Raw genomic sequence first — 20,037 nt, 5'->3', positions numbered from 1 at the left:
GTGACAGAGGCTCCCACAACGTTCTTGGTTCATGGCACTCTTAGTGTCTCAGTAATTTTCTCATGGTGCCTCCGGGCCAAAAGGAACACCTAACACTACCCTTTATGAAGATGTTAAGTGTCAACAACTTAATAGTATTTATGTACTAACAACTTATTAGCTGTTTGAAAAAAATAATATGCATACTATTAAAAGTACCTTGGGGCGCCAGGGTGGCTCAGTTGGTTAAGTGTCCGACTTTGGCTCAGGCCATGATCTCACGGTTTGTGGGTTCGAGCCCCGCGTGGGCATCTGTGCTGACAGCTCGGAGCCTGGAGCCTGCTTCGGATTCTGCGTCTCCCTCTCTCTCTGCCCCTCCCCTGCTCATGCGCTCGCTCGCTCTCTCCCTCCTCTCTCTCTCAAAAATAAATAAATACTAATAAAGTTGTTAAAAAATAAAAGCATCTTTATTTCATTCTTAAACGGACACTGCTACTGATGGGATGTGCACTCCGCTGATGCCCTCTGAATACCACAGCTCTCAGAATTGGCTCGAATACCACCATCACCTTCAGCTTCTCCTCAATCCACACGGATTTTCACTTAGTACTTGCTTGTTTTCATTATGATAAAATATACCTAACATAAAACTGACCACCTTAACCATTTTTGTTTTACTTTAAAGTTTATTTATTTAAGTAATCTTTCCCCCCCAACGTGGGGCTCAAACTCACAACCTCGAGATCAAGAGTCACTCACCACTGACTGAGCCAGCCAGATGCCCCCCTCCACGTGAAACAGTTGTATTTATTTATTTATTTATTTATTTATTTATTTATTTGAGAGAGAGAGCACAAGTGGGGGAGAAGCAGAGAGAGAAAGAGAGAGAGGTGGAGTAGCGGGGGGGGGGGGGGGTGGGGAGGATACCAAGCAGGCTCCACACGGTCAGCACAGAGCCCGACGCAGAGCTCGAACTGATGAACTGTGGGATCATGACCTGAGCTGAAGTCGGACACTTAACTGGGCCACCCAGGAGCCCCTTAACCATTTTTTTTTAATTTTTTTTTTCAACGTTTATTTATTTTTGGGACAGAGAGAGACAGAGCATGAACGGGGGAGGGGCAGAGAGAGAGGGAGACACAGAATCGGAAACAGGCTCCAGGCTCCGAGCCATCAGCCCAGAGCCTGACGCGGGGCTCGAACTCACGGACCGCGAGATCGTGATCTGGCTGAAGTCGGACGCTCAACCGACTGCGCCACCCAGGCGCCCCTACCCCTTAACCATTTTTTAAGGGTGTATTTAGTGCATTCACACTGCTGTCCAAGCATCAGCGTGCATCTCCAGAACTCCCCATTGCCCCTCCCTCCAGTCCACAGCCACCACCAGTCTACTTTCTGTCTCTGTGATTTCACTCTCCTAGGAACCTCGTATAAGAACAGCTATATAGCATCTATCTTTTTGTGCCTGGCATGATTTCACTCAGCATCGTGTCTTCAAGGTTCATGCATGTTGTACTGGGTGTCAGAATTTCCTTCCTTTTTAAGGCTGAAGAATATTCCGTTGTGTGCATGAGACATAACGTACTGCTTATCCATTCATTCGCCTCCACTTGGGCCGCTCCCACCTTTTGGCCCACCAAGCGCCGGCTCTGTCATCACAACTACTGAAAGGGTAGCTTTGCAAAGATATGACACCACTAGAAGCAGCACGGGCAATCTAATGTTCAAAGTCTGAACCTCCTCAAGCTAGCGGTTTGCCTGGTGTCCAAAGGACGCCACATCTTCTCTGTTTCCCTCAAGAGTAAACATACCCCACGGCTCCCCGAGTTTGCTGGGTGCTCCAGGGCCCTTGGCACACGACCCGAGAACCAGGCTCTGTGATGGGAAAGCCACTGTTACGTGAGTCTTCAGTTGAGTGGAACTTACTCCTTAAGTAACATAAACACTACAATTAAGTTTGTATTTCTTACAAGGCTCCCACTAGATACGGCTTGGAGTCAGGTATGTGTTTGTGTGGCAATCCTTAGAGAACGTATTTTCTGTACAAAGCTCTGCTGAATTCCTGAGAGATGGTATAGTCACTCTCAAGGCCTAGAAAGTGTGTTTTCTTCGCCACCCTGTAAACGGCACCTGGCCCCAAAGTAATGGTACCCCACTGTGACAGTTTTATGTCAACTTCAGCGGGTCATGAGGGGCCCGGATATTTGGTCAGATATCATTATGGGTGCTCCTGTGAGTGTTTTCGGATGCCACGTACATTTAAATCAGCGGACTGAGTAAAAGAGATTGTTCTTCCTAATGCGGATAGACCTCCCCAATCAGTTGAAGGTCTGAAGGGAATAAAAGGCTGACTTTCCACCAGGCAAGAGAGAACTCTTCCCTGAATGACTGCCTTCACACTGGGACGTCAGCATCTTTTCCTGCCTTTGGACTCAAACTGAAACGCTGGTTCTTCGTGGGTGTGTTTCCCACCTGCTGGCCTTCAGAAAGGGGCTACGCCAGCCATCAGCTTTCCCGGGTCTTCAGCTTGCTGACTCGTCTTCCATTTCTTGGCAACGGTCAGCCTCCACACTCTACTCAGATACAGGTACAGGTACAGACACAGGCAGAGATGTATTTCCTATAGGATCTATTTTGCTAGAGAACCCCCTAACTAATATACCCACAGAGTCACAGGCTCTTTGGTACCTCTCTCTCTGGGTCACGACAATGTCAACAACGCATAAGAAAGCGATGACGAATCCCGGGAGAGATGTCGACCTCAAGTTTATCACACCATTCCATCACATCATCCCCAGGGCTAAAACCCTTCCGCAACTCGCAGAGGGTCAAGGTAGATCCAAACTCCTCAGCACACCATTCATAACCTTTATCTGGCCTCTGCCCAGTCTCCTGTCCCAGTCTCGTCTCCTACCACAGTCTGTACACTCCCCAGGGTAGAATCAGGCAGAAGTTAGTGAAATGCACCATGATCTCTCTCTCCAGGTTTTGAGGGTGTTTGTCTCGCTATCCAGAATAGGTTCCGGACGGCATCCCTCGCACACATACCTACACATGTGCACAGACGCACACACGCGTGCACACACACACGACATACAATCTGCATGCCTGCAAGGCTAGCTACTTATCCTTCAGGTTCCGCCCAGATATCCTACTCTCCTCCCAGATTCGCTCATCAAGCACAGGCTGGGAACCCTCCAAATGTGGCCCTAGTGCCCTCGGTGTATCACTACCAGAGCCCGAATTGTGCTTTAACTGCCCATTCATTTGTCTGAATTCTCCTAACTCCTTGAGGGCCGGACTGTGTCCCACTGGCTACTGTAACCCTAGGACAGTGGCTCACCTATAGTACATGCTCAATAATTCTCTGTTGAGTAAACGATTGGATGGAATTCAAACGGTCCAGGACACCATCTTCAACCAGTTATTGGCTGAGCTTAGGAACTGTCAACTGAGATCTGAAAGAGGCACATTCAGCCACCGCTGGCACCATCTAGAGTGGCCAAGCTACCGAGGCCAGAAAGGATGGTAACACGGCTGTCCTCAACCCCTGGCCCATGCTCATGCACACCCCATCCATGCACATCCAAAACAGATGCCACGAGCTCAGAAGCTGTGCAAGGAGCCAGAAAGTTAAAAAGAGGAGACTTGGGGGCGGGGGGCAGGGGGGGGGGAGGGAGGCAGGTAAACTAATGCTTACATTTTACCTGAGTTCCAGGATGTATTAACCCTGAGAGTTCACTGTCCTTGGATTACTTGAAGCATTTTTCCTAAACCACGAGTACACTTATAACCACTTCTGGTCACCATCAAAGTAACATTCCCCAAACCCCTGACCAGCTGGCAATGCTGAAGTCACTTCTACTTCCTAGACCTTAGTTCCTGTATCAATCAATTAACAGTAGCGTCCGACTCAGGGCCGCCGTGGGGAATAACTGAGATCGCATATTGGAAGTCTTCGACATATTGGAAGACTTCGACTATCGTCGCCAGTCAGGCTTTCAACACAAGTATGGACGAAAGCAAGCTACGGCATACTAGACCAGCAGGGGCTGAAAGATTTTACTAGGTCTCGGCCCCTGAAAACCCAAGCACGTGAGCCTGACATCAAGGAACATAGCTGGTCACACCAGGGACACAGCACCCTGACAACAATGGGGTTTGGATGCAGACCCAGGAGAAGTGTTTCCTATACTCATACTAAACATCAGCAGGTGTAAGAAACAAAACAAACTCAAACCAACCCTAAACCAATAAATAAATAAATAAATAAATAAATAAATAAATAGGAAAAAAGCGACATACATGTTTCAGGCTTTTCCTTAATCGACCCATTTATACCATGGGGAGGAGTACGGAGACACTAAAACAACTTTTTGGTTATTTGCCTGATACAAATAATTATTCACCCTAACTGGGTGAGCTATCAGTTAAGTGGGTGAATGGCCACTTGGGCTGCTAGCAATTCCGTTTCGTAGTGCAAACACTTTAAATATAAACATTTAAAACCAAATGCTAAAAATACCTAAAGGAACAGATAATTGTGCTATTTTACATAACAAAGCTGTAGTTCACAGGAGATACACGGTCTTTCTCTTTCTAGCCCAAATACACATCTCATTTGCAATATAACTCATTAAGTCAACACCGGTTTCTAGAGAGAGTGTTTCATTCAAATAATCTGCTATTCTCCAACAATTATTCTTTCATTTCAAATGCACATTAACCAAATACTGCTGAATTAAAAGCACATTCTCTCCGCATTTCAATTAACCCAGTTTTCCAGTTCTCCACAGGCCCCAACACATACCCCTTCACTTTCTCTTCTAGCTTTCTTCACTCTTGTCACCAGCTTTGTTACAAAACTTATGGGTTCTGCTCTAGGAATAATTTTTTATCATTTCTATGTACTAATTCTTCACTTTATTGGCTGTGAAAATCTCTCCTCTTTTATCCTTTTCTTTCCAAACCGGTCTTCCGGCACCCAACTAGCACAATGACCCTTCTGGCCGCCCCCCTCCCCCAACCTTCCAGGGCCTTCGGCATCCAGCCCCTTTGTGTGTCCAGAGGGCAGGATCTCTCTCAAGTCACCCTTCCACCTTCCACCGCCCACCCACCCTCATCCATGTTTCTGATCTGTCTCGCCCTCCACTCTGCTTCACGGTCCCACAAGGTGTCCCGTTTGCCACTGTGGCCTCCGCACCCTCACACGCACATCCACACCCACCCCCTGGCCAAGTAAGCTACCTACTGTGAGACCATCAGCTCTGACCCTGACACTCAATCACCTATTTTTCCATATGATTTGCTGGCAGAGGAGGAACCGGGGGAGAAAAAACTAGTTTCCACTTGTAAAAGATCCCAGAAAGACAATCCTACCTTTCCCAGGATTTGGAGGAAAAGGACTTCCAAACTCCTGATGCTTTGGCTTTAAAGTGTGTGGCCCTGACATGCCTCCAGCCTGGGTGACCTGGAATCGTGGCTTCCCATTGGTGAGCACTTGTCTCCGGGGGCTCAAGGCGGGCAGACGGAGGGGGCTCTCGGCCATGCTGCTCTGAGGAGCCAGCCCTCCTCCCGAGGGCATCTTGAGATGCAGGCTGTTAGCAAGGCTTCCGATGGCAGAGCTCAACGTGCTGCCACAGGACGAGGGGCCAGGAGTCCCAGAGTGGGCTCGGATGGGAGGAATGTGTTGGCCACTGACCATCCCAGGCCCCTGCGGGCTTCCTGATGTCCGGTGGAGACTCATGCTGCATGACCTTCCATTCATTCTGAAAAAACCCGTGGCCAGGATGGTCAAGTATCCAATGGAACTAATGAGTCCTTTCAGGCAAAGTCCAATAAGTTATCCATGGTGTGGGTTATTAGCCTGTTTAAAAAAATAAATGCAGGCATTTTTAAAGGTAAAAATGAAAATAAGTCACAGTGAATTTTCAACCTGTGTAGCATTCACATAAGGAGGAAAAGAAGCAGTCTTAGCAAAACAGCCTTTTATGCAAGGCAGGGTCATCAAATACATGGTTCATTGGCAGGCACTCTCCCTTCCTGCATTCACGGTAGACATGGGTTATGGATCACTGCATTGTTGTGTTTACCACTGAGCCCTTCTCAATTCAGGACTCTTGGCAACTACAACCAATCAACTGGTGCCAGCTTGCAGGATGAAACTTATTTTGCTCCCCAGAGGATCTGTCCATCCTAGTTCACTTCTGCTACAGTGAGTCTTAGGAAACCCAAAGCATCACCTCGTGAGCTATGAGACCAATGCTTCAACGTTTCCAGGAAACAAACCAAAGATATGGCCTCTGAAAAGGATGTCAAACCACCTCTGATTTTTACTGTAAGAGCAAATTTTTCACAGTCCCTGGATTTACAAAAGATAAAAATACGGGCCTGGGATTCTCGCAAAGACGTCATATGCCCATATATCCAAACACAGCAACATGGTGATTCTGAGTTATGGCGATGGCGAAAGAATCGACATCACCATACTCTCACCTTCTATGAAGGCCCTAGAAAAGGAAAAAGTCTGTGCAAAACACTTTATGGAAAGCATAACAAAAGAAGAGCCCTTCCAACGGTAAGTATGTCCACCATACTCCCCATACAGTAAATCAGCCATTCACCACCCCTTTCCTCAAGCAGCGAAGAGAGAACCAAGGACTGATAAGACCACAGGACGTCATTACGCATCTGTGCATCATAAGGTCAGTATTCTCTGCTTACAAATCTTTAGAAAAGGCCATTCCCTGCCTTGATCTGTAACAGCCCTCCGAAACGTACACAGACTCAATGAGGTGATTAAGTGTCACTACTCCAAATGAGTGACAGACACAGTCACAATCTGCATTCTTTTCCACAGACAGGACAGTCACGAAAAGAAGCCAAAGTTGAACAAATGCAGGAAACAGGACTGAGTGCAAAGCAGCAGTGGTCAGATATTCTCAACTGGATGATTCCTGCTTTTTCTATACGATCCACTCAGTGTCTCAGACAAGTATTGCCAACCAAATCCTAAATGAGTGGCTCCATCAGTCATCAAGGGCAGAACATCACATAGAGAAAACTCTCTACAAAGAGTTTTTTTTTCTTTTATCCTTTTAGAAAAGCAAAAATATTTGATTTTCAAGGCAAGCACTCGCTGTGCCCTCAGAATTATGTGTTCCCATATGTTGAAAAACTTCAAAAATTATTAACAATACAACATTTGGAAAGTTTTCCTAATCCTTACCAATTTTCTACCTTATGAAGAATTCCAGGGATGCCAGGGTGGCTCAGTCGGTTAAGCGTCCGACTTCAGCTCAGGTCATGATCTTATGGTTGGTGGGTTCGAGCACTACATTGGGCTCTGTGCTGACAGCTCAGAGCCCGCTTCCCGTCTTCTGTCCCCCCTCTCTCTGCCCCTCGCACATATGCATTTCTCTCTCTCAAAAAATAAGTATTGAAAAAAAAAAAAGAATTCTATTAGTCTAAGGCACCCAGGTGGCTCAGTTGTTAAGCGGCCAACTCTTCATTTCAGCTCAGGTCATGATCTCACAGTTCAAGAGATCAAGCCCCGCATCAGGCTCTGTGCTGACAGTGTGGAGCCTGCTTGGGATCTCCTCTCTCTCTCTCTCTCTCTCTCTCTCTCTCTCTCTCTCTCTCAAAAATAAATAAACATTAAAAAAAAAAAAGAATTCTGTCACATTTCATACTACCAAACCAAGCATTCTTGAGAAACACTCTGATATGTAACTCCCGCCCTTCCCTCCACTACAGTCCCCAAGAATGGACAAGTAAATCCAGCTTACCCAAACCTTATCATTTAAGTTGTTCTATGGAACAATAAGAAATGAACCCTGGTATCAAACTGGTTGTAAGATGTTGGTTTTTCACGTTGGAAACTTCTAATGCGTTTTCTGTGTCCATTTAAAAAGAACTCCAGTGTATTATCTTCCGGTCTATTGATTCCTGGGTTGATTATGAGCAAGAGTCATTTGATGTCTCTGTGCTTTGCCAGAGGATATTGGCCATCTATTCTCCACTAATTCACAAAGTAGTGTTTTCCGGGGGCGCCTGGGTGGCTCAGTCGGTTAAGCGTCCGACTTTGGCTCAGGTCATGATCTCACAGTCTGTGAGTTCGAGCCCCGCGTCGGGCTCTGTGCTGGTATCTCAGAGCATGGAGCCTGCTTCGGATTCTGTGTCTCCCTCTACTCTCTGCCCTTCCCCTGCTCATGCTCTGTCTCTCTCTGTCTCAAAAATAAATAAAAAAACATTAAAAAAATATTTAAAAAAGTAGTGTTTTCTGAGTACTCTGAACCCTGCAGAAGAGAGCCCTCATTCACTATGAACCTAAATAAATAAATAAAAGTATACATATGTTGTATCGGCAATTTGTTGAAAATACGGAATCATCCAACATGACTGGCATTATGAGTCACTATGAGTCCATGTGACCAGGGTCTGAAGATTTGCAGACTATGCCCATTTCCAGGTTTTTAAAAATAAAGGAGTCATTTCTTTGGCAGCAATATCACATGCAAGCAGGAATTCTCATCAAATATCTGAATAAAAACACATAAGTAGGTACTTAGTATTGGGTCAGATCATCAAAAAGGTCAGTGTGCAGGAAAAATAAAGCATTAAGAAGTTAATTAAGTATCAGACACTCATACTTGCCTGTCAACCTGGACTTTCATTTTATTTTATTTATAAACTGTGCCCCTGTTTTAAATCACTTTAGGTTGGAAGTAACAACAATAACAAAAAATGCACTTAAATTTTATTACCAGAAAAGCAACAGCCAGAAAGTAAAGCGGTTGATACCATAAAGAAACGCCAGTGGGGCAGTGGCTTATGAGCTGAGAAAACCAGCCTCAAGTCAAAAATAAACTGTATGTGAAAATATGCTTAATAATCCAGTTTTCACATTAATTATGCCAACAGATTTTTCAAGCATTAGAGACCAGAATTTAAAAATCAATTTTATCTACCGATACCATAAAACTTTATATACTTTTTAGCTAGGCCATATGTTCATTTATAATCCTAGGTCCACTTGGTAACAAAAAAGGAATGAACTGCTAACTTTTAAGAAAGACGCTTCCTCATTGAGTCAGAGTGGGGGGAAAAAAAAAAAGCACTCAATTAGAAGGCAGGACACCAGAGTTCTACCTGTGGCACAGCATTTATAACTTCTTTGGACTCAGAGCTTTCATCCATAAAATAAGGAAGTTGGTCATAATCACTGAGGTCTCTTGAAATTCTGATCTTCAAAATAATTAAGATAAGGAAGATGATCCAACATATCTACTGATGGGGCGCTTGGGTGACTCAGTTGGTTAAGCATCCAACTTGGGCTCAGGCCATGATCTCATGGTTCATGAGTTAGAGCCCCACATTTGGCTCTCTGCTGTCAGCACAGAGCCCAGAGCCCACTTCGGATCTTCTGTCCCCCTTTCTGCCCCTGTCCTGCTTGTGCTCTCTCTCTGTCTCTCTCAAAATAAATAAACTTTAAAAGAAAATACCCACTTATAGAGATCAAGGATAAATATGTAGATTTTATACCTATGACGTTTAAATCGAGGGGACAGGGTAAACATGGAAGCAAAAATAATAATCTCCATCCACTCCATCAAAGCAAGAGCTGGTAGGAGGCTCGCACACCAGCAGTGTGCCGAAAGACAACACTTAAAAGACAACCTTGAAAAATGGTATCCGGATTAAGTTTGCCTACGCTTTGACGAAAAGTGAAATCATAACTCATCAGTATCAAAATCTAAGTGGTAGGATTCCACTGGTAGAGCATCCTTCTATTTAAAAACTTACGCAAGTTTCCCAGAATTACTTTTTCTTTCATCCTCTATCCAGTACCTTTCCCCAAGGTATCAACAGAAAAAAAAAAAAAAAAGAAGAGAAAGGAAAAGCAAGGAACATCCAAAAGTACAAATTTATGGTATTCTGAATCTGACATATTGATACATTTAGAGTTTTTAATACTCCATCGGTTCAAATAATAAAAATGTTCATTTTGTCAAATGAGTCAATGTGAGTTAATATATTCTTCCTTTGACCACTTTCAAACTCCTAAAACATCCTCCTTTAAGTCAGGTCTAAAAGGAAATTACTTAACTGCTAAGGAAACTCAGCCACAAAACCATTTAATGATTTCACTAGTTTTCTGGAAAAGCTATGACTTTGATCAAAATACAAAATCATGACTCTACCTTCTACCCAAGACTCTAGGCACTGCGGCTCACAGATTAAAAGATTCAACAAATGAAAAGCAATGTTAACTCATCCATTCAAGAGCATTCCAAAAACATGAGTTCCATAATGCCTATTTACAGCCAAGAGCTCTTTCTTAGTAAATATCATTAATAAACTCATCTAGAGTCATAATTCATCTGATGAGCCAGTTAATTATTAATTTTCATACATCATTTCATTTCCTTAGGCTACATTTAGCCTTTGTTACATTTTCCATTCCTTATGCCACAAGCGTTATTCTTACCCCGCACAGAAAACCTGATAATGAGGCACAAAATACTGTCAGCAAACAAACTGCTCCTGAATTGGTTTCTTTATATACATCTAAGCCATCTAAAATAGAGGTTTTATTGATTCTTTTTATTCTTTTCCCTTCAGGTTAATGATTGTATAATTTCATTAACTGCTTTTTCAACGTCTCTGCCTTGATCATTAATAGACCCGAGCTATTCCCCTGCGCTTCTCCGGTTACAGCGTTTGTAGCCTGAAGAATATAGAAATGAAAAGCCTATTGACAGATAATATAAGTTATTCTCATGCACGGCTGCGGTGTGAAGCACATTTTGCAATTCAATCAAGGACAGATAGAGCTGAATGTTCTTAGATCCCAGGAGTTCATTTTAATAAGCAGAATGTACCTTGTCCTAACACAGGTGACTGACTCCTCAGAAAAGACTGTATAAACAAAAACCAATCGTGTAAGTCATTTTATTGGCAACAATATAAACACAGCTATATTAGATGAAACCAATAAATCAAAATTATTCTTGTCTCCAATTTTAACGAGAGGAGAGTGCAAACATGTGCCCGTGAACCTGGAGGATATTATAGAGGAAATGCCTTGGATGTGTACAATATCGTTTCTCTAAATTGGAAGGGAGGGTACTGAATTATGATAAAGTAACCCACAACAAGGGAGGGTTGACCATTTCTGTGGTTTTATGACTTTATTCAGTGAGACCGACAGATTCACAGACTTCACAACAGAAGTTACACAGGAACAGAGGGGGATGTTTCCACATCAGTGAGACGTGGAACACAAACTTAGGGAGGTTACACCTCGTAACCACCACATGTAGACCACACAGTCGGGCAGGCAATGCCAAGGTCTGATGTTGGTAATGCTAGGAATATTAACATATTTATTCTGAACACTACGATGTACAGATATTACTCAAGCAATATAATCACCAATAAGATACAATCTTAAAAAAATCAAAGCAGTGAAGCACTGAGTTCTATCAATTAAAAAATATGAAGATAAACTACTGTTCCCTCCAGAGATTCAAGACCTTTCTGTCATTCAAGACCACTCAGAAAAGACAATATAATGAACATTATGGATCTCATCTAAAAGGACCCCTGACTGTCTTATCTTTGGATTCATTTCAACCCTTACCTATCTAGAAATACACATATTCTAATTTTTCTATTTTTCTATGTTGTAAAAATTTCCTCAATGAACATCATCTTCCCTAAGTATGGTGTAAAATATCTGGCAGTACCCTTCTAAACTTAAATTAACAGCTAGGATATTCAAAATGCAGGTAGTAAATACAGACAAAGGTAAGAGAAAGGGGGAAGGAGGACGGACGTAGGAGAAAAAGAAATGATCAAGTCCAATTCAGAAATTTATTCTCTAAGTTAGTCAATCCTAACCTAAAAATCAAAGCAGAATTGAGAACCTTCCACATAAAACCAATAATTACAGATTACTGAAAGACATTCAGAACCTTCAGGAAAACACTACTGGAAGGCAACATTAAAAGTTCAGTAACCTCTCTTAGAATCCCCGCTCCATACTTCAATCCATCTATATAACTCTCATACACCCTAAGCTCACTAAATGTCACTACTTTTAGTAGTAATTACCTACAAATGTTTCATTTACCTTGTCTCAATCATGAACTCATCAAGGAGTAGGAAAAGTTCTAGAAATCTGTGGCCCTACCACAAATGGCAAGGGAGAAGGAAATAATTAGGACTGTAAGAAATCACACAAAATGAGAATGAACTTGGAAGCAAAAGGATTTTTTAAGACAAACATAGGTTTTGTTCAGGAAGGTAACCATGCCGTGGCCGTAAGTTTAACAAAGCACTAAAGTTTCTAAAGCAGCATTTTTCAAACTGGTGGCAGACTGATAGTAGGCCCTGCAATCAATTATTCAATACTGAAAGTGTTTTGTAATGAAACAGAACTGACTAGAATAAAAGAGAAACTATCAGAATACATCAGATGTATTAATGGTTAAGTACTGTTTTACTTCAGTTTACTTGTGGGTATACGTGTCTGTAGATCTTAATGCATATAGTGTATTCTGGGTAAGATGAGAAAATGTAGCTTATTGTGCGTTACAGTCAAAAAGGCACAAAAGCCACTGTTATAAAAGCATTTAGACTATCTGCCTGCCCAGGCATCTACAAAGAGAAAAACCTACAGGTATAGATAGAGCTGAATAGCCAAAGTAAAACAAATATCAAAATATAGCTGCATTAAATATTATTTATTTTAATTCATTAATATAAATTATATATATATACACATACATAAATAAAGTAGATCTATAAATTTGACATTTTTGGCTTTGTAAAACATTAGGATTAAATAATAAAAGGCTGTCCTACCACTGCTATCTTTCACTGTGTATTTGACTCAGTAAATATCATTCGATCAACATCAAACAGATCGACCAACTAACAGAATTAGGATCAAAATGACCCACAAATTTAGTTCTTCTTCATTGTAGAAGAGGGAAGACCTTCCCTGAAATAGAACTTCATTCTCACAATGCCAAAGGGGGACAAGTTTAAATTAACACATAACTGCCCTTCAGAACTGAGTTTTTCCAAACGGGTTCTTAATAGGAGTTAACCATCAGATCCCATGAAGAGGAATTTGAAATGGAAAAATGAACACATTCCTTATGATGTCACCACTGAATTAATTACCTGAATTGCAAAGGGTGAATACCACATGGCCATGGTCTGAGACACAAAGGCTTCTTCAGAAATATAAAAGAAGAGTAACTGGCTGGAGTTTTTTCTTTAAAAACAAAAACATAAACAAACCTCCACCTTTATACAAGAAGATACAAAGGTAGTAAAATTTGGCAAATGAAAAACACATTCTTTGTCAGTCTTTGAGTACAAATGACTACTTGGTCTGTGTGAATAGCTATTTACACAGCTAAAGATCACAATCCTTTCAAAAAAGTAATAAATATCTACTTATGGAAGATTCTAGAAGTAAAACTGAATTTATCACTCACTAAACCAAATATTCAAGCATATTAAAGTGTCCCCCATGCCATGTATCACTGAATGATTTCTTTCCTTCAGTGTAGTTATTGCCTAAAAGTGACCAATAAAACTATTTTTAGTGTTGGTAGACAAAAGTTTTACACAAGTTAAATTATGTTCACTGACATCACTGCAGAAGTATGAACATTCACAACAATGACTAGTCCCTTAACCAACATGACAACATATTTATTTAAAAAAAAAAAAAGGAAGGAGAAAGAAAAAGAAAAAGAAAAAGAAACAAAGAAAGAAAGAAAAGAGAAAAAAAGAAAAAAACCAACATGAATGACTCAGTCAAGTTGAAGAAAGAAGTGGAATCTACTGGTCATGCTGAAAAGGTTGGGAAAACATTAATCCATTTCTTCACACACAAGAAAAACAAGAACTTGTACACAGCCCTGGCATCTGGTTAGCTTTCTGTGTATAGTATTCGGCAGGCCTAGAAAGGAAACTTCTTAGATCTGGCTCGGAACTTGAGGAATAACTGATATTCAGAAAGCCTGAGCTCTATCAAGGCCCCTGGCACGGGGTCTGACCTCGTGCTGTAGCCCTACCTGCCCATCTGCAGTCCCGCAAGGCTTGCTGCACCTGAAGGAATGTGCGGCTGCTCCCATTCTTGGCCTTGAGGAGATCTGATCGGACGAGAAGGGCCCCATCGGCTTCCTCCATCTCGGGTCTGCTCTCAACTATGGACAGCCCTCATGATTCCAGTCTTCTAGACAAATCTCCTGATCCTGTTCCCAACGTGGATCATAATTGGATCCTTGTCTCTGTTCTTACTGCTTTCGAGTCCACATGGGTGGTCCTTCCCCTCCTCACTTCTCTTGCCCCCTTTTTCCCCAAACCCACATCCTCCGTACCCTCCAGGTCCACCCCAAGTACCCACTTTAGGCCTTCCCCCAACCTCTGTTAATATCTGTACCTGTTTGTAAGACGGTTAGAACTACGCTATTGTACGTGGTTCACGGAATTACTCACAAACAATGAAAACTCGTAGCTAAAAGCTGGGAAACAAACACAGTAATTTCGGCCCTGAGACCAGGCACTTCTTTTGATGTGGGGGGTGGGTGGCCCTCACAGAGGAACTGACAAATGCATCTGGAGATGGATGGTGCAAGGCGCACTCTCCATGCTCACCCCGCACTGGCTCCGTGCTGTATGCTGCGTTCCTGTCTATGGTCTCCCTATCAGGCCCTCATCAGGACAGAAAACACAGCTTCTGTTCTGCTAGTGTTTTCCTTGATTCTATCATGTTAAGTGACGCCTGGCCAACTAACTCTGCAATCTCAACTGTTCTCATCATCTTTAAAATTTTTTTTAATGTTTTTATTTTATTTTTGAGAGAGAGAGAGAGAGCGCACGCGAGCGAGCAGGGGAGGGGCAGAGAGAGAGATCATGAGATCATGACCTGAGCCGAAGTCAGAAGCCCCTGAGCCGCCCAGGCGTCCCTGTTCCCACCATCTTTAAAGGGAAATCCAAATTATCTGACCGACTAAAACGTTGTTATGTCAGCAAAGAAGACAGCCCCAGGAGTACATATTGAATCATCCAACTTACATAAGGTATTTTTAAAGACAGGCAAAATTAATATATCTGTTAGAAGTCAAGGCTGTGGCTAGGGAACATGCTAACTGGAGGGCAGTGTGAGCGATGTTTCTGGAGTGTTGATAACATTCTATTTCTTGATCTGAACACCAGTTGCTCAGTTGTGTTTAGCTCATGAAATTTCATCAAGCTTAAGATACGTGTACTTTTCTGTATGGGTATTTTATTTCACCCCAATAAAGAAAAAATGGGTTTAGTGTCAACTCTGCCTGGAGTAAATGGAAAACCTGGAACTGGGGCATCTTTTATCAAATGACAGGTTAGAGTCATTTAAAGATTCTGTCATACGCCTCATCCTCCAGGACGGAGTAAGGCAGCACATTTTTTTTACCGCATAGATTTCCTACATGCTTGTTTATTTTTAAATTTTATTTTCAATCTTAATGCATCCTGTGAAGCAACCAAACAAGTGAAAAGTTGGAGTCAAGTCCTGTCTTTCTACCTTCTTTCTAATACCCTCTACAGAGAATAATTACAGAAACACAGAAAATGACTTCTCCAGGGAAGCGAGTGTGGCCTGGATGCCACTTCCTGAATTATCTTCTTCAAGAGGTACTTCATCTATATTCGGCAAGAATTACAAACTAACATTCCAACTCCAGAAATCACTACCTACAATACGCGAGGGACCAAAGTGAAAAGATTGTCCTCAGATTTAATTTACTAGCAAGGAAGAATACTCAGAGAAAAAAAAAAAGACTGAGGACACTCAGCTCCCTTTCGAAACAATGGAAAGACCCCTTTCTGCCGTATGAATGAAGGCAAGGCTGGTAACAAACGTTAGTTTGCTGTTATCTAACCTCCCCCACCCCGCCTATTTTGGCCCAATAGGAATTTCACCTACTAGGTGAACCCTGGAGTCCACCCCACCTGCCCCCCTCCCCTCAAAAAAGGTTGCTTTTCTTATTTGGAACGAAGATCACTTCCAAGCAAACCAACAACAGACCTCAGGTATTCGGTGTCTGACAAACCGACTACCCTTAAGTAACTTGGGTGGAATCAGGGATCAGAGAAAAGATGCCCTCTCCCAACTGGCCTACGGTGAACCAGGAAGACAGGGAGTGACAGCAGCACTGGGACTTAAGTGCTCAAGCTCAAGAACTGTTAAGTCCTTCGAGCAACAATGACGACTTCAACAGCCAGTAAGAAAAAGTGTTTTTGGAAAGTAACTGGGAAAGAACTGTCCCCTACTCCTCTCAAAGGCACTGGAGGGTCTAGTCCGGCTGCCACAGACAACTAATGGCAACTGGAGTGCATTCGCGTGTGACCCTTAAACTTCAGCAAGTTCCCAACTGCAACGCATGATATATAACATCACACACTCCTGTCTCTACGTGGCTGCAAGCTTCCCCCCAGCCTCCTTTGTGAGCAGATCCTCTTTTCGCAAACCTTCGCAGGACGCACTTGTTTAACACGTTACCAAGGAAGTAAAATCCGAGGAGGGACAAGAGGAGAAATGGGAAGATTTAAACCAAACAAGTCAATTTTGTACAAAAGAAAAAAAAAAGAAAAAAAGCTTCCCAGCTTAGCGTAACAGAGGGTGCTCTAATGGAGAACGTGACACAGGGGGAAAGGGATGTCTGGCTGACTCCCAAGGCAGAAATCATGACTCATCAAAGCTTTCAGTGGGGACCCAGAGACTTCACATTAGTCTGGAGCTCACCTTCAGGCCAAGAAACGCTCTCTGCGCTGGAAACCAGGAAACTGCAGTGTGTGTCCGGCATCGGTACCAACCGGCTGTGAGCGACTGGACAAAACCCTGCGAGTCTCTGGCTCTCGGTTTCCCCGTTCACAGGTGACCCCATCCATCGCCAAGGTCCCTTCCAGCGTTCACCGTCTATACTTGATATTCCCCGGTCCTTTTCCCAAAGGGAACTAGTCCGCTGGGGGGAGCTGCGGTACACCCCTCCCCCCACCCAGCCGGACCCAAACTCCGCGGAGATACTGAGGTTCTGGAAGTACGTGACCAGACGGTGCAAAGCCCTTTTCTCTGCAAAGGGGGGCCGCAGTTACAAGAGTCCCGTCCCCACAGATGCTGCTCCCCGTGATTCCGGAAGTACCCTCCACCCCAGGCCCCAGGCCGGAGTTCAGATGCTCCGGGGGATCCGGGCCTCCCAGATGCCCGGGAAGCCTAGCCGCGGGGTGGGGAAGACGCAGCAGAGGGGCGTGGGCCTCTCCAGGCGGGAGGAGGACTTGCGAGATCCGGAGAGGTGCTGGGGACCCACTGGACGGGGAGACGCGCCTGGGGCAGGGCTGGAGGAGAGCAGCGCTTATCTGACCCCGGCTGCCCTCCCGCCCCAGGTCCCAGGCCCGAGTCACCAGGCTCCCCCAGCGGAGGGGCGGGTCTGAGCGGGGAGGCGACAGGGACCGGCTGGGGTGCGCTGCTGCGACCCCGCCACTCTCCGGCCGCCTCTGACCCCAGCCCTCGGCCCAGTCCGCGAGCTAGCGCAGCAAAACAAAACAAACTCGCGCTGGTTTCCTGTTGTGCAACCCAGTCCTGAGTAAGTCCGGGCCGAAAGGGCGCCGCCGCCGGCCCGCGGCGGGGAGCCCGGGCGGCGGGGACCCGCGCGCTGCCCTTCCCGGCCGAGCTGGGACGCCCGGGCAGCCGCGGGCCCCGCCAGCCGCAGCGCCCACGGAACCGGTGCCCCAGCCCCCGGGTCTCCTTCCGCGTCTTTCCTCCCAAACACCCCGGCGAGTCGAGGGCGCGACCCGCGAAGCCAGAAACAACCTTCTCCCAAAGCGTGTCCCTCCAGGTACCTAATTGAATCATCCATAGGATGACAAATCCGTCCGGGCCAAGTTTTCCAGACACTTGGGCAACTTCCTCGTCCCCGGGGTGATTTGTCAGCTCCAGTGAGTAACTTGGAAGTGTCGCTCGGGGCAAGGTGTGTGTCTAGGGGAGAACCTGGTGCTCACTCACGCTTTCCAGAGAGCAGCCCCGACCGACTGCAAAATACACACAGGGTCATTTACAGGGACGGGAGCCGTGAGCACGACAGAGTGCCCGAGACTGAGACATTCTCCAAACAGTGCTGACATTCTGTCGGCCCCAGAGAAGTGTAAACGCGGAGTGACGAAGCCGAAGCCGGTGGGGAGTGCGAGCGTCTGGGTACGTCTGCGCATTCTGCGGCGTGGGAGGTGATAGTTATAGACCTGGCGGCTGCGGGTGGCGGGACCGTCCCAGCGACAAGTTCAAGGACCCCCAACCGAAGGGCCTCCTGGAGCAGTGGGGACCTGGTCTCGGGCGAGGTGCGAGCGTGCAAAAAAACGCCCTTGGTGGAGCTTCACAAACACGTGGGAGCTGGAAAAGGCAGCTTCAGCCCCGTGTGTGTGCGCGCGCGGGACCTCACGTCACCCCACCAACTCTCACTTCTCCAAAGTTTCCCTTCAGTGGGGACTCCTGGGTGGCGTGCAGGACCACAGCCGCGCGTCCTGTAACTTGCCTTCATTGTGTGGCCCTCTGGCCCCTGCTGTTCAAAAGAAAAACCAAAAACAAAATCTCCTCCTAATTAAAGAAACTTTAATACCTTGTGGATTTCCTCTCCGTCTTCTACACCAGGCGCTCTTAGGCAACTGACAACAACACGGCTCGATCACTAATTGAGGGCTGCCAACAGATCTTTCCGAAAATCTGGGGCTGGGGGGCGGGGTGCGCGTATCCTTAAACCCGCGCAAACGCCACTGGCTCCGCGTGGAAAACTAATTCTAATCCCTAGTTTGTATCTCGGAGCGTTAACTCCCCCGCACTCTCAAGCGCCGGTTTCTCCCGACTCTCGCCTGCGAGCAAAGTTCCTATGGTAGCCACTTACCAGGTAACCCGGATTTCCACAACAAAGCCAGGCAGGCGTGTGGGTCCCTTCCCCTGCCAGCCTGTGAGTGACAGCGGTGGCCAGCGCTGGCGAAGAGTAACTTGGGGCTCCAGCCCTTCAGCGCGCTCCGCGGGTTCTGCCTCCTTCGGAAACGAAAACTCCCATCCAAGCCGGGGGACGGTGCGCGGAAACCCGGCCCCGGTGCCGTGTGTGCGCGCGCGTGTGCGAGGGCAGCGGCAGCAGGGGGAGGAGAAGGCAGAGGGGGGGTGGCTGGACCCTCGGCATCAGCGCATTCTCCCCCCCACACAGACATACACACACGCAAATGTTTTTAAAAAGTTGAGTTTCGACTTTGTGCCTCGCCTGTCCCGCTCATCCTCGCCCCGGGCCGGGGGATGCGTCTGGGGGGCGGTGCGGGATGCTGGCTAATTGCTTTCGGCGGCGGTTCCGTGGGGGGGGGGAGCGCTGGTGCGAGCCTGGACGACTGCGGGCGAGCGTGGGGGGGTGGGGAGGGGCAATGGCCCTGGCGCTGGTGCCCTTGCGCGCCGCGCACTGGGCTGCAGGGGCGGCGCAGTGTGGACACGGCTGCAGGGGGAGGGAGGCGGGAGGCGGAGAGCGGGGGTGAGGGAGGAGAGGCAGCCCTGAGAGGAGCGTGGATAAGTGTTCATCGGCGCAAGGGCCGGCCTGTGGCCAGCTGCTTCCTGAGTGTGAGCGCTGGTGGGGGGCGGGGAGGGGGGCGGGGAGGGGGGGAGGAGAGGGAAGAGGGTGGAGACGGGCTCGCTGGTCACCAGGCTGGCCAATTCGATGGCTGAGCTTATGTCTCCCTCTCCACGCGTTCACACACACTGTCCCTCCCTTGTGCCTGAGCGTTTAGGAACTCCAGAACAGGGTACAGCAGCCAGGCACTCGGCCGCCTTCTTGGGCCTTATTTGTTGAATTGGCTTTTTTTTTTTTTTAACATGAAAAATGTGTCAGCTTTTCGACAGGATCTGATGTCAAATGGTAAAGAACAAGTGAAAAAAAAAAACCCAATAGTAAAATGGAGAGAGAAAAACTTTTTAAAAAGTGGTAAATGGCAAAAGTATCTTCTAATATACAG

The 20,037-nt window shown here is 45.8% G+C and overlaps 1 protein-coding gene and 1 long non-coding RNA gene across 3 annotated transcripts in view; one reads left to right on the top strand and one right to left on the bottom strand.

Moving 5' to 3' along the window:
• Nucleotides 1-19,423, bottom strand: part of GLIS3 (GLIS family zinc finger 3) — a 445,161-nt gene extending 425,738 nt beyond the window's left edge. The window contains exons 1-2 of one of the 2 annotated variants that reach the window (XM_047101446.1): nucleotides 18,939-19,423; nucleotides 5,359-5,845 (exon numbers count right to left, since the gene is read on the bottom strand). In XM_047101446.1, the coding sequence (XP_046957402.1) occupies nucleotides 5,359-5,746 (388 nt within the window). In that variant the 5' untranslated portion in view covers nucleotides 5,747-5,845; nucleotides 18,939-19,423. Of the gene's footprint in view, nucleotides 1-5,358; nucleotides 5,846-16,792; nucleotides 17,043-18,938 lie in introns of those variants that run through there. The other variant, XM_047101440.1, reaches the window with a different exon arrangement.
• LOC124528095 (uncharacterized) lies at nucleotides 17,679-18,660 on the top strand. Its single transcript, XR_006966083.1, has 2 exons — nucleotides 17,679-18,014; nucleotides 18,093-18,660. It is a non-coding gene; the product is annotated as an uncharacterized LOC124528095 (long non-coding RNA).
• Nucleotides 19,424-20,037: the final 614 nt, after the last annotated feature.

The sequence above is a fragment of the Lynx rufus genome, unplaced genomic scaffold (genome assembly GCF_022079265.1).
Source record: "Lynx rufus isolate CCGP_SWC_20201006 ecotype Redwood Valley unplaced genomic scaffold, mLynRuf1.p SCAF_10, whole genome shotgun sequence".
NCBI lineage: Eukaryota > Metazoa > Chordata > Mammalia > Carnivora > Felidae > Lynx > Lynx rufus.
This window is presented reverse-complemented; position numbering and strand designations above follow the sequence as displayed.